The sequence below is a fragment of the Pimephales promelas genome, chromosome 11 (genome assembly GCF_988280905.1).
Source record: "Pimephales promelas chromosome 11, fPimPro1.hap1.1, whole genome shotgun sequence".
In the NCBI taxonomy this organism is placed as follows: domain Eukaryota; kingdom Metazoa; phylum Chordata; class Actinopteri; order Cypriniformes; family Leuciscidae; genus Pimephales; species Pimephales promelas.
This window is the reverse complement of record NC_142779.1, coordinates 35,418,289-35,433,753: the sequence shown is the minus strand read 5'-3', so window position 1 is coordinate 35,433,753 and position 15,465 is coordinate 35,418,289. Positions and strand designations below refer to the sequence as shown.

At 38.8% G+C, this 15,465-nt stretch overlaps 1 protein-coding gene across 1 annotated transcript in view; it reads left to right on the top strand.

Moving 5' to 3' along the window:
- The window catches only part of gclc (glutamate-cysteine ligase, catalytic subunit), a 29,773-nt gene extending 14,509 nt beyond the window's left edge, over positions 1-15,264 (top strand). The window contains exons 6-16 of the mRNA XM_039690646.2: positions 739-875; positions 953-1,027; positions 2,844-2,960; positions 6,742-6,880; positions 8,992-9,104; positions 10,253-10,345; positions 11,360-11,464; positions 11,628-11,709; positions 13,541-13,653; positions 13,735-13,855; positions 14,398-15,264. Of these exons, the coding sequence (XP_039546580.2) occupies positions 739-875; positions 953-1,027; positions 2,844-2,960; positions 6,742-6,880; positions 8,992-9,104; positions 10,253-10,345; positions 11,360-11,464; positions 11,628-11,709; positions 13,541-13,653; positions 13,735-13,855; positions 14,398-14,579 (1,277 nt within the window). The 3' untranslated portion in view covers positions 14,580-15,264. The remainder of the gene's footprint in view (positions 1-738; positions 876-952; positions 1,028-2,843; positions 2,961-6,741; positions 6,881-8,991; positions 9,105-10,252; positions 10,346-11,359; positions 11,465-11,627; positions 11,710-13,540; positions 13,654-13,734; positions 13,856-14,397) is intronic.
- Positions 15,265-15,465: the final 201 nt, after the last annotated feature.

The window sequence follows — 15,465 nt, the reverse complement described above, 5'->3', positions numbered from 1 at the left end:
TGTCACTACCCAGCCTTAAAGGAGTAGTTCACTTTTTAAAAAACTTCTGCTGATAATTTTCTCACCCCCATGTCATCCAAGATGTTCATGTCTTTCTTTCTTCAGTCGAAAAGAAATGAAGGTTTTTGATGAAAACATTCCAGGATTTTTCTCCATATAATGGACTTCAATGGGAACCAAACAGGTCCAAAAGACAGTTTCAGTGCAAACTTTTCAAAGGGCTTTAAACGACTCCAGATGATGAATAAGGGTCTTATTATCACGTTCGTGACTCTCCTGTTCGAACTTTTTCCAGAGTCATTTTGTTCATTCAACGAACAAAACGAATGAATTGACTCGAAAAAAGATTAATTCATTTTAATGAAGGAGGAGAGTCACGAACGCTCATCACAGAACAGAGCAAGGCGAGCATTTGAGCTTATAAAACTTAAACTTTGTTATTTATTTATTAAATGAGCGATCGTTTCGCTTGATAAGACCCTTATTCATCATCTGGAATCGTTTAAAACCCTTTGAACAGTTTGCACTGAAACTGTCTTTTGGACCTTGAACCGTTTGGTTCCCATTGAAGTCCATTATATGGAGAAAATCCTGGAATGTTTTAATCAAAAACCTTCATTTCTTTTCGACTGAAGAAAGAAAGACATGGACATCTTGGATGACATGGGGGTGAGTAAATTATCAGCAAAAGTTTTTAAAAATGTTGCATTTTGAATGGCTCCCCTTTTGTCTTCTCAGTTTTTAAGGATAAAAACACGCCATGTCCGTTTGTGGAGACGTTCCCGGAGGACGACGGAGAGGCGGCGCGGGCCGCCCTGCCCGATCACATCTACATGGACGCCATGGGCTTCGGCATGGGGAACTGCTGCCTGCAGGTCAGGTCACGCTCACGCTCATCCACTCGCTTTGGGAATACTCGGGTCATGTGATTGACATGGGGTCGATGTTACAGGTGACCTTCCAGGCGTGCAGCATCAAGGAGGCGCGCTACCTGTACGACCAGCTGGCCGTGTTCTGTCCAATAGTGGTAAGAGAAGGCAGATGTGTGTGAAGTGTGGCGTCTCAGGACAGAGCATGTTATAGGTCAACTGAGGGTCAAAGATGAAAATGGCTGAGGAAATGAAGCGCAACTATAAATCCACTTTATTTACACTTTATTTTAAGGCGTCATTGTTACAGTGTAATTATATATTTAAGTACTGAGTAATATTAGGCAACTGCGTACTATAGGGTTAGGGTAGGGTTGAGGGTTAGTTGCATGTAATTATTATGTCATGATTTACTGTTATTTCTACGGTAAGTACATGTCACATATGTAACAAGGACACTGTAAAATAAAGTGGTACTCATATGAAACACACACAAGGCAGTTAACAGAGATGGTCACACTTTATATTAGGTGTCTTTAACTACTCTGTACTTGCATTAAAATAAGTTCAGTACTTGTGCATGTTTGCTGGTATGCATGGGTTAAGGGTCAATGGTGTAATTATAGATGCAATTACAGAAATTAATTATAGCATATAAAAATATAAACATGTATGTACACAGTGAGTGCATTGTGTCAAGTGATTCATTTACGAATTCCTGAACGAATCAACCGTTTGAAGGAGTGAGTCACTTAAGCATTAATTTACCCAACTCATTCAAACGGTTGATTTGTTCAGTGTCTTTATGAGTGAGTCACTGAATCATTTATTCACCCGACTCATTCAAACGGCTGATTCGTTCAGTGTCTTTGAGTGAGTCACTGAATCACTTATTCATCCGACTCGTTCAAATGGTTGATTTGTCCAGTGTCTTTATGAGTGAGTCACTGAATCATTTAATCACCCAACTCATTCAAACGGTTGATTTGTTCAGTGTCTTTATGAGTGAGTCACTGAATCATTTACTTACCCGACTCATTCAAACGGCTGATTCGTTCAGTGTCTTTGAGTGAGTCACTGAATCATTTATTTACCCGACTCATTCAAACGGCTGATTCGTTCAGTGTCTTTGAGTGAGTCACTGAATCATTCATTCATCCGACTCGTTCAAATGGTTGATTTGTTCAGTGTCTTTATGAGTGAGTCACTGAATCATTCACCCGCCTGATTCATTCAGGAACAAAGCAAGTGACCATCTTTATGAGTGAGTCACTGAATCGATGACTCACTCGATTCATTAAAGCTGCTGTGTGTTGCTCAGAGACACGCAACACTTCTGCTGTGGCTTTGTTTTGAACTCTTTTATTGGCCAAAATCTGTCAAAAACTGACAATATTGTCGAAAAAGTAACAATGTTCAATTCTTGTGTATTGTTGTATATACACATTTACAATCATGCTGATATTCAGAAAAAACTTCTCTTGCTGTGTGATATGGCTAAACTATATCATTATATCATATAATATAAATATAAAACAAAACCCATATGTGGGTTTATGATCATTAACTAAACTTAATGCAATGTAAGATGGCGTATCTGGGTGCATTTATAATTTTATCTATATTTTTATCTATAATTTATTTAGAATAGTATATTAGTAGAAGACACTTAATATAAAGTGGGACAGCAGAGAAAGCTCAACTTAGCATCACAGAAAAAAATATGATTGACCACTGTATTCAAATTCCTGTTTGCACTGTTGTTAAAATGTGTATAAATATGGGGAGATGGAGTTGCAAATGTATACTATTATACATGAAGTAATGTATAACCCACCGTCATCACTTACACAGTCTTATGTGCTGAGCAGGTTTACAACCTTTCAAGACTCTGTGTTGTTAATGTTTCCAGAAAGGCCCAGCGTTCAGTGTGTGTGTGTGTGTGTGTGTGTGTGTGTGTGTGTGTTTGTGCAGATGGCTCTCAGTGCCGCCTCTCCGCTGTATCGCGGACTGGTTTCAGACATCGACTGCCGCTGGGGTGTGATCTCTGCGTCTGTGGACGACCGGACCCGAGAGGAGAGAGGCCTGGAGGTGAGGACGCCACACACACACACACACACACACACACAACTAAAGCTCAAGACTTCTGGCCATGTTCATGAAGGAAGAGTTTCCTTTTCAAATTGGCCTTTTCTGGGTTTCTTGCACTATAGAGCGAATAACCTACTGTTTTTAAAGGGATAGTTCACCCAAAAATGAAAATTAGCCCATGATTTACTCAACCTCGAGCCATCCTAGGTGTGTATGACTGTCTTCCTTCAGACAAATACAATCAGAGTTATATTACTAAATGTCCTGGCTCTTCCAAGCTTTATAATGGCAGTGAATGGCTGTTTCTGTTTGAGGTGAAAAGTGAATCTGTCCATCATAAAATTGCATCTATCCATCATAAAAGTGCATCAAATGATGAATCATATAAAAGTGAATCTTTTATGATGGATAGATGAACTTTTATGATGGATAGATGCACTTATGATGGATAGATGCATTTTTATGATGATAGATTCACTTTTATGATGGATAGATGCACTTTTATGATGGATAGATGCACTTTTATGATGGACAGATGCACTTTTATGATGGACAGATGCACTTTTATGAAGAACAGATGCACTTTTATGATGGATAGATGCACTTTTATGATGGATAGATGCACTTTTATGATGGATAGATGCACTTTTATGATGGATAGATAAACTTTTATGATGGATAGATTCACTTTTATGATGGATAGATGCACTTTTATGATGGATAGATTCACTTTTATGATGGATAGATGCATTTTTATGATGGATAGATGCACTTTTATGATGGATAGATTCACTTTTATGATGGACAGATGCACTTTTATGATGGATAGATTCACTTTTATGATGGATAGATGCACTTTTATCATGGATAGATGCACTTTTATGATGGACAGATGCACTTTTATGATGGATAGATTCACTTTTATGGTGGATAGATGCACTTTTATGAAGAACAGATGCAGTTTTATGATGGACAGATGCACTTTTATGATGGATAGATTCACTTTTATGATCGATAGATGCACTTTTATGATGGACAGATGCACTTTTATGATGGACAGATGCACTTTTATGATGATAGATGCACTTTTATGAAGAACAGATGCACTTTTATGATGGACAGATTCACTTTTATGGACCTCATACAGAAACAGCCATTCATTGCCATTATAAAGCTTGGAAGAGCCAGGACATTCTGTAATATAACTCTGATTGTATTCGTCTGAAAGATACACACCTAGGATGGCTCGAGGACGAGTAAATCATGGGCTAATTTTCAGTTTTGGGTGAACTATCCCTTCAAGTGTTTGGGGCTTAATTCCTTCACTAAATTATATATAATTTTATAATTACAGACTACATGATGATCCGTAACGCCCTCCTCCAACCAATAGACCACCTGATATCCCAGACGTGTGTGAATCATACATGAAATGACTCCGTTAATCATTCAAAAAGAAAACTAGTCTCATCCAAATTGTGCCTTTTGAGAATTTATGAAGTGAGAACTTTGTAAGTACAAATGTTAATGTCAAATTACAATAAAAGCTGCATGTGTAATAATTAACAAGGATGTCTGAAATAAACCTAGTCAAACTTTACCACTTGACCCTTGACCTTGAGAATAGCGGAGGATAAGTGGGTCATAAAGATAGGGATCTCGATGACTAAAATGCTTATTAGACTGGATCTGTGAATAACTCTGTCTGAGTTTGGACAGTACTTGCTTTTTAGGTCAAACAATGAATAATGCAATCTGACGCTGGTATTGTGTCATGATATGAATTGCATCATGTTATTCCTAATAATCATGGATAATGCAATCATAACAATCAAGTACATCAATGCTTGCAGACAAGAGATGAATACAAGACACTAGACAAGAAGACACTGATCAGGACTAAACTATATGTATAATGGTTTTTTTGCTGTTTGTTTCATAATAAATTTGATTTATCTGATTTTAACGTGGTACTATAAGTGCCAAGTACGGTCTACACAATATACATTGACATGAAATGTAAATATCCTAAAATATCTTGGAAACAGTAGACAATTAATTGTGTGTAAATATTCTTCACATCAGAATACATTATAAACAGTGTGGATTATCTCTGAAGCAGACGAGTGTTCTCAGCCGAGGCCAATATCTCAAAATAGACAAATATATCAGCCAGGCGAAGCGTTTCTCTAAGTTTCAAATCACTCTGAGTTTTTCGTTTTAAACCACAGACGATAAAGAGGACCTATTGTGCTTTCCCCATGTTCATCTCTCTGAGTTCTTCTCTATATCAGTGTTTCTGAACTCCTGAAACGCCTCCAATGTAGTCTTGAATTTCTTCTGGGAACGAATACGTCACAATATTCCTCATTATAATAATTAACCTACAGAATAAAGGGGCGGGGCCTGGTTGAGTTAGTTAGTAGTGTGTTAAACTGGCGGTTATGGAAAGGGGCGGGACATTTCCCAAACACACATTCAAAGCGCTCGACCAATCACAACACACTGGTCCAGCTGACCAATCAGAGCACAGTGTGCTTTTCAGAAGGAGGGGCTTCATAGAGACAGGAAGTGAACAGAGCGTTACTGACAGACTGGGGATGCGTCCGCTCCACTTTTAGACACACACTCGCGAACTTCCCCAAGCACTTCTCGGCATAGATATCTATATAAAGGCTAGATATGTCGTCCACGCTGCTGGCCAATGGAGGTCGACGTCTGCACCTAGCGGCCATCTTGTCACAGGCAGCTCGCTCACTCGTAACATTGTGTTAATGGTACATGTACTATGCAAATGACCATAACTTGCTCAATTTTCTACCGGTTTGGTTTGTTATAATCGTCAGAGATGTAGTTATGACACTGCATACTTATGAATAAAAAAATATAAATAAATAATCATCCAGATAATTATAGCCACGTTAATAACGTTTGTAAGAAACCAAACCGTTTGTAAATCCGTCAAGATTTCAATGAGGTAAGAGTATTTATGTTCATGCTGACCACTCATCTTACATCAGCTTGCCTGTGACAAGATGGCCGCTGGTGATGACGATGGAAACTCCGCCGTAACAGATCTAGCCTTTATATACATATCTATGCTTCTCGCGGGGGGATCCTTGCCGCCATTTTGAAGTGCGGAAAAGAAGGGAAGTTTAAATGGACAGACCCGGAGTGAGCCTACTTCATATGTACATCTATAGATGTACATCTATACATCATATGTACAGTGGATTATAAGTGATGAAGGGTTCATGACTACGGCCTATAGCAGAGGCTCTGCCAGTAATGGGAACTCGTGCGACGTGAGCAATGGCGCACATCCGAGTGAACGAAACGGAGGGAAGTTAGCGAGGGAACTGGTTTGGACTGGAACGCAGACTGGGAAGAGAGGAGCTGCAGCAATGGGGAAAAAGTATTTTTCATCCATGTTGTTCTGGTTGATGTCGTTGTACAGACAGAATGTTGTGGCAGTTGGTCGGTGTGGTATTAGCCCCGCCCCTCCTCCACGTAAAAAGTGACAATGATGAGCGCTGCGTTTTATCCAAAGTTGAATATTCTCCAACACTCGGCGACCAGTAAAAAACGCTCACCGCCTCGTTACGCTCATGGCGTTTAATAAACGTGGCGCTCCCATTGAAAACAATTGAAAACATACGCCAGGAGCGCATAAAAACGCTTCGGTGGACACACGACCTAGGACTTTTTCTATCATGAGTGCACTTGTCGCACATCCACATTTAGAAGGCCGAACTGAACTCTGTTCTCTGTTTCTTTGCAGCCGCTGAAAAACAACAAATTCAAGATCAATAAATCGAGGTATGATTCGATCGACAGCTACCTCTCCTGCTGCGGCGAGAAATACAACGACATTGAGCTGACCATCGACGAGGAGATCAACAAACAGCTCCTCGATGCAGGTAAACGCACACACTGACGATACGTTCTGCTATAAAAATAAAAACACACGCTGACACCCCGTCTACATCGACCTCAGTGAACGTGATGAGACGCAGCCGATCTAAATGATCCAGATAGGGATGTAATGGGAAAGCGCCCGAGCAACAATCGCTCAGCAACTTTGCTCAAAAAGTTGACCTGTACCCTCTTCTTTGTCCTGTTGTCAAGTGAATGTAGACGGCATCTTCGATAATAATTGGGATTTCGCACCGGAGGAAACGTTTCAGTTTCTAGAACTATTGAAGTTCCCGGTTATTGGCGCGTTCGCACCACAGGAACTAGGAGCGATTTTAGCTGTAGGAACTCCTTATGGGGGAAATAAATGAGCTCCTATAGACCATTTTGCAAGATGTAAACAACACTGGTCCAGAAACACTTCCTGTTTCAGTTTGTAACTGTTTTCTCTACTTCACATGTAAAGAAAACATCTTAAAGATTCAGTTTTATATGTTCTGTTGGTTGTATTTTATCCCAGCTTTTATGTAGTGTTAAAAAACTGAAACAGGAAGTGCTTCTGGACCAGTGTTGGTCTATACTTCAGAGTCGGTCTAAAGTAAGCAGAACTATAGGACCAACAGTGACGTTAGTAGGGCTGGGTATTGACACAAATTTCACGATTCGATTTCGATTCACAAGCTTGCAATTCGATTCAATTCGATATAGATTCTTTTGGATATCAGTTACAATAAATGGCAAATTTTCTCAAGGAAATTAAATCTCTAAACTAATGCTGTAAACTATGGGAGTCTAGTTGTAGCCTATAGGATTCATTAGCCTAATATGAAGGTAATAATGAACTGTTTTGTAGCTATACAAACACTTAAATTACACTTTTATTTATTTTTATAATAAGAAGATCATATGAAATATAAACATTTAAATGGTGGCTGTCATAAAAACTTGCCAGATTTATTCAAATATGCATTAAATATTGAAGAACATTAAGATTATAATGCATATGTAATATGGTGTATATATTTAGCAAAATGCTCCTCTCTGTAGTTATTTTTTCTAGCTGACTAACGAGTTGATGTGGGTTTTCTGAGGTAAATATGACGATACATTGATTACAAGCTGTTTAACTGACGTCTTTCCACGGTTGAAACGCTGATTGAGCGAATCAATGTGACATGATCCGGATTTGGATAAGTTGTACTCTATCTTTAACACACTTTCAGATGCTCATTCATGTTTATTTGGCGCTGTGACTGGTATTATTAAGCCGGAAGAGAGATCAGCGCTGCTGCTTCTCCAGAGCGATCTCACGCCACAGCGACAAAACGCTATTTATGTTTTTGAATTTCTAAAGAAAATGGACGTAATTTGAAAATTGAGACTTTGTTTCATATCAATAGTAACAAAGGACAAAGATTATTGTGAGTTTTTGGATGCGTGCAGCCGCGATACAATGTCACATTCATTCAAATGAAACAGGATGAAACAGGATTCATGAGATTTAAGAATCGATATCGGTTCGTAAAAATGAGAATCGATTAATATCGATAAATCGATATTTATTACCCAGCCCTAGACGTTAGTGTTCACTGATTGGCCGAACGCACGCGAAACACAAGCACTCGCCGTTATTACAAAGTCCATGTAAACACAGATTATAGCCTATATATTTACTCGACAAACTAACTCTACGAACATGTAAAACAGTGATAGATTGACCGCTGAGGAGAAAACCCAACGCGACTTTGAGGAGACCAAGAGAAACATGATTATGCAACAGTGGACATCAACCACACTGCATACGCTAATAACTGTTCATTACCGTCTACCTTCTGTATATAACAGACGGTTCCATCTAATAACGAACGAGACAGATCGTAAACTAATGAACACGGAGAATGCGAGCTCAGTCGTTCTCAGCGCCGTCACAAAGTCAAACGAGTCTCACGTCACTTCGGAAACGCTCCTAAGGGAACCATTAGTTCTCGAGGAAACACCCCGGAGGCTCGTACCCATAATCCCCTGGAGCGAAAGCCCCTGATGTGTTGGGTTCACTCGACTGTGCTCTCGTCAGCTCTGTTCAGTGTTTAAGCCGCTGTGTTTCGCACTGTTGCAGGCATTGACAAACTGCTGGCCCAGCACATCGCACACCTCTTCATCCGAGACCCGCTGTCGCTCTTCCAGGAGAAGATTCACCTGGACGACGAGAACGAATCGGATCACTTCGAGGTATTCAAAGGAGCAGTTCACTTCAGAAGTATAATGTCCTGATGATTTACTCTCCCCACATCATCCGAGATGTTCATGTCTGACTTTCTTCAGTCGAAAAGAAATTATAGTGGCATATAGTGACTTCAGTGGGGTCCAGATGTGAGTTTCAGTGCAGATTCAAAGTCTCGAGGAATAAGAGTCTCATCTAGACAAACCAGCGGACATTTAGAACAAAATACACATTTATAACCAGTAATGCTGGTCTTGAACTAGCTGTGATGGGACACATATTATGTAATCAGGTTGAAAGGTCAAGTGGGACGTAGGAGGAAGAACCTGAAATGCTTTCATCAAAAACCTTCATTTCTTTTCGACTGAAGACAGACAGACATTAATATATCTTGGATGACGTGGGAAGAGTAAATCATCAGGACATTATAACTGAAATGAACTAATCCTTTAAAATTAACATGCAAATTACTGTTCTTGCAAATTGATCAACATTAACAAACAGGAAATGTTAAAGGGTTAGTTCACCCAAAAATGAAAATTAAGTCATTAATTACTCACCCCCATGCTGTACCAACTCCGTAAGACCTTCGTTCGTCTTCGGAGCACAAATGAAGATATTTTTGATTAAATTTGAGAGCTGTATAACTACCACATTGGCTCCTAAGGGACTGCCTCTTGACGGCCCAGAAAGTCAATGAAGAAAATGTTTAAATATCCCAAGTGACTGCGTCGTGGAAATCTAAGGAAGTCTCGTTTCAGGCCAACAAGGAAGAAAAGAAATAGTCGAATAAACTCGTTATTTTTGTTTGTTTTTTCGCACAAAAAGTATTCGCGTCGCTTGATAAACATACAGTTGAGCCACGGTAGTCACTTGGGATATTTAAACATTTTCTTCATTGACTTTCTGGGCCGTCAAGAGGCAGTCCCTTAGGAGCCAATGTGGTAGTTATACAGCTCTCAAATTTAATCAAAAATATCTTCATTTGTGCTCCGAAGACGAACGAAGGTCTTACGGGGTTGGTACAGCATGGGGGTGAGTAATTAATGACTTAATTTTCATTTTTGGGTGAACTAACCCTTTAATATTAGACCGGTGTATTGGCCACGTAGTTGGAACGGTTTGTTCATAAAGCGGGTTATTGTGTATGTTCCAGAATCTTCAGTCAACCAACTGGCAGACCATGAGGTTCAAGCCCCCGCCTCCGAACTCCGACATCGGGTGGAGAGTCGAGTTTCGCCCCATGGAGGTATTAAACGTGTGTGTGTGTGTGTGTGTGAAAGCAGAGAGGGGGATTTTTATTTATTTATTTTTTTTAAATATGTTTCTTGCACCTGTTAATGAGACATTTATAGAATAACTATTAGTGAAGCAATATCAGGACATAGAATATTTTAATCCATTTTTACATTTGAGTTCATGGAGTAGAGCAGATTTCTCTCTAATGCTTGTTCCCCAACCACTACGGTGGTATTAGGCTGTCAGGTGATGCCCTGGAAAATGATCAAATTCCAAAAAATAATTAAAAATAAATGTATTGTGTTATCATCATCATCACCAACAGCATCATACGTATCATGTTCCTATCTGAATTAAGTTACATATTAAATGTGAGTACTACTTCTAATACAGCCAAATATCTAGATTTATATGCCATTTGAAGCAATTTTGTTACTTGTTTGATTTATTATTATTTTTTTTTAATTGCTCATACACATTATAAACGTGCGTTTGAGCAGATACCTCTCGCTGATCTCATTTTAGATTACAAAATTCATTTCGAAATTTCCCGCTTCTGTAGATCTAATTCTCCGAGTGAATGAGGCATGTGTACAGAAAGTTTCGCTTCATGTTTGTGAAGCGTATCCTGATTGTATGTGCTTGTTTTTTCTTTATTTTACAAAAGCATCACGTTTTCTTGTGATAATGAGAGTATAAATATAAAGTTTCCAATGATGTCTTACTCTGAGTATTTTAAGTTCTTCCCAGTGTTATGAGGAAAACACTCCGAGCGTGTTCGTCGAAGGCTAATTTAACATGTCAATATTAAAACCCGATCGGCCACTCGGCCAAAACACTTATTCATAAACTTCAATATTTCATTCAGAATAATGCAATAGCACAACGTCCATCCATCCAAACATTTGACCCGATCTTGACCGATATTGTGAAATTCACCCTATTGTTTGCACATTTTTGGGGTTTATTTGCATAAACATGAGATGCATATTATCATGTGTAAAACGTTTTTCTTGTTTTACAGGTCCAACTCACAGATTTTGAGAACTCCGCGTATGTCGTATTTATCGTTCTCCTCACCCGTGTGATATTGTCCTATAAGCTGGATTTCCTCATTCCATTATCAAAGGTGTGTGTGTGTGTTTGACACGTTTAGCATTTTAAGCAGAAAAAGTGATTCTAGGGATGATTTTAATTGGCAGAAATGCTGTGCATATCTAAAGATGCCGATTAGAAGTGTGCATGCAAGACATTTGTATTTTTGTAATTTGTTTGCAACTCTTTTGGTTTAGGTCGATGAAAATATGAAAGTTGCTCAGAAGCGAAATGCCGTGCAAGAAGGCATGTTTTACTTTCGGAAGGACGTCTTTAAAGGTTGGTTGACCGTAAAGTCGGAGGTCATCATCATTTATATCAGTGTTAAGCTGTGACGCGTGTGTGACTGAACTCGTGTGGATGTGTGTGTGACGGTGCATGCTGGTTCCACATTTACTATATTAAGTGTCTTTAAAGGAGTAGTTCACTTTTAAAAAACTTTTGCTGATAATTTACTCACCCCCATGTCATCCAAGATGTCCATGTCTTTCTTTCTTCAGTCGAAAAGAAATTAAGTTTTTTGATGAAAACATTCCAGGATTTTCTCCATATAATGGACTTCAATGGGAACCAAACGGTTCAAGGTCCAAAAGACAGTTTCAGTGCAAACTGTTCAAAGGTTTTAAACGATTCCAGACGCTGAATAAGGGTCTTATCAAGCGAAACGATCGCTCATTTAATAAATAAATAACAAAGTTTAAGGTTTATAAGCTCAAATGCTCGCCTTGCTCTGTTCTGTGATGCGCGTTCGTGACTCTCCTGTTCGAACTCGTTCATAATGAAAATCTTTTTCCAAGGCGTTTGGTTCATTCAATCAACTAAACAAATGAATTGACTCTGAAAAAGATTCATTCATTTTGATGAACGAGTTCGAACAGGAGAGTCACGAACGCGCATCACAGAACAGAGCAAGGCGAGAATTTGAGCTTATAAAACTTAAACTTTGTTATTTATTTATTAAATGAGCGATCGTTTCGCTTGATAAGACTCTTATTCATCGTCTGGAATCGTTTAAAGCCCTTTGAACAGTTTGCACTGAAACTCTCATTTGGACCTTGAACCGTTTGGTTCCCATTGAAGTCCATTATATGGAGAAAATCCTGGAATGTTTTCATCAAAAACCTTCATTTCTTTTCGACTGAAGAAAGAAAGACATGGACATCTTGGATGACATGGGGGCGAGTAAATTATCAGCAAAAGTTTTTTTTTTTAAAGTGAACTACTCCTTTAACTACTATGAACACATTTAAATGAATTGTTTGCTACAGTGCACTTGTGTACATACAAGTCAAATATAAAAACATTCATCAACAACTGCTTGTAATTAATTTCTGTAATGACGTCTATAGGGTGACCAGGACTTGACGTTTAACTTTTTTGACATTTAAAGTTTTGTTTTTGGGAAATTTTATTTTTTAAATCAGTGAATTTGTGAAAGCGGATGTAAAATGACTCCACTGTGGGTGTTCATTAGTGATGGGAAGTCCGATTATTTTCAGTGAACTGGTTCTTTCGGAAACTTTGCTTTAATGAACCGATTCGTTTACATAATCACACAATGATGTCACATATACGCACATCTGTTGTAAGCATATGCTGTGTCTAAACATGTGACCCTGGATCACAAAATCAGTCACGAGCCGCACGGGTATATCTGTGGCATCAACACATATGGGTCAAAATTAACGATTTTTCTTTAATGCCAAAAATCATTAGGATGTTAAGTAAAGATCATGTTCCATGGAGATATTTTGTTAAATTTCTACCGTAAATATGTAGAAGATTTATTTCTGAGAGTGAACGCCGCAAAATCGCCAACATAAATGAACAACTTTAGGCGATTTTCTCAATGTTTATCAATATTTGTGTATCTCGGCCAAATATTGTCCAATCCTAACAAACCACACATCGATGGAAAGCTTATTCATATGATGTATAAATCTCAATTTCTAAAATTTGACCCATGTTTTGTGGTCCAGGGTCAACTAATCAACTCGCCTCAATCATAACCACAAACATTTTCTCCTGAAGCGCCGACAGCTGTTTACTTCAGAATCATGTCCTGTGAGTTGAAGACCCCTGATTTAGTGTTGATGAATCTAATCTTCAGGCTGTAACCCGATGTTGGACCCGCCGTCCGCGGCTCAGAACGGGGTGGAGAGCGAGGCGAGCGACGGGGAGGAGTTCACACTCATGAGCATCGACACCATCATCAACGGGAAGGTGTGTGTTTCTCCGCTCTTCACCCGTCTGTAAGTGTGTGTCAGCCTTGCTTGAGTGTGTGTGTGTGTGTGTTGTGTTCAGGAAGGGGTGTTTCACGGGCTGATCCCGATGTTGAACAGCTACCTGGAGAACATGGAGGTGGACGTCGACACGCGATGCACAATCCTCAACTATCTGAAACTCATTAAGAAGCGCGCCTCCGGTATGCAAATGAGTTACAGTATTTCCACACTGCTTTCTGCAAGTATTACAGTTTTGTGTGCTATACATTTATGTATTTTTTTCTTTATCAATCACTGTTTTAGTTGTTTCTGTACAATCATGTGTAGTTGCTAACTTTTAAAAGGCGACTCAATTGGGCTTCAATAGAACTTACAGTAGAAGCTAGGGATGCAAGCGGTTAATCGATTAATTGTCGACTAGAATTTACTCAATTAAATTAATTGTCGGCTAATTGAACATTGCGTTCTAACGCGAGAGAGCCGACATAAAGTGAGATATTTCAAGCCTTTATTTGTTATAATTTTGATTATTATTGCTTACAGCTTATGAAAACCCCAAATTCAAAAGTAGAATATTGTGAAAAGGTTTTCATATCTGTAAGCCATAATCATAACATATAAAGGCTTGAAATATCTCATTTTGCATGGAATGAGTCTATATAATACATTAGTTTCACCTTTAAGTTGAATTAGTGAACTTTTGCACGATGTTCACCTGTATTTGCTCTTGTGTTTTTCTCAGGTGAGCTGATGACTATGGCGAAGTGGATGAGGGAATTTGTGGCCAGACATCCTCAGTACAAGCAGGACAGTGTCATCACAGACAAAATCAACTACGACCTGCTTCACAAGTGCGACCGAATCGCCAAGGGGGAGGAGAAGTGTCCCGAGCTGATCGGAGAGCCGGTTAACAGAGGGAAATAAAGCCCGCTCCAAACCAACGCGAATCAGACATATATAAAAAATAAATAAACAAAAAGCTGCTTTGCATGAGAGCGAAAGACCAAGTATGTGATGGCAGTCCAGAAAAATACTACAACTTCTAAATAGCATGTGTTGATTGCTGAGGTCGGCCAAAGGTTTGTTGAATTTGTAAATAGGAGATTTTTTTATTATTCACAAATTATTTTAATAGCCTAAACAGATCCATGATGCAATTGTACCCGAATGTGTACATATTTCACTCCGGTCTGAGTGTGTGAGAGGTTATATAAATGTAGCAAACACTAAATTGTACATTAGTAATATTTTCATTGTCGAAGTGTAAATACCCGTACATCATCAGCCATTAACAAGTGTACTTTCCTTCTTTTTTATGGATGAAACTGTCGGTTCTTCTTTTACTAAACGCATTTAGACGAGCATAGAAGTGTGCAGTGCATTGTGTTTTTCACTAACAAATTTTGTTGAATAATTTTATTGTTTGATGGACCGCTACATTATATCATTTTAGTTGAGGTTTTGCGGTTGTGTTCAGCTGTCTCCACCACTAGAGGGCGCAGAGGCTCTTTTTAAAACCATAATGGTTAAATGAATTAGATTAACATTATTCTGTAGTTTGTTAGTCTGTATATGGCTTGAAATAAAATGATTCCTGTACATATTTTCAGCTTATCGAGTGGCCAACAATGTCTTTTCTAGACCTTTCATTCAAGCTTTGGGTCTGCAATTCTTCAATTCATTAAATGTGTCTGCTGTCATGGAAGCAATAAAAGCTTAACATACAGTATAAATGAGCTATATTAAGACTTTTGCTGTGCAGCTTCTCAATGAACAGATTAAACACAGATTGTGTAAAACACTGCGTATT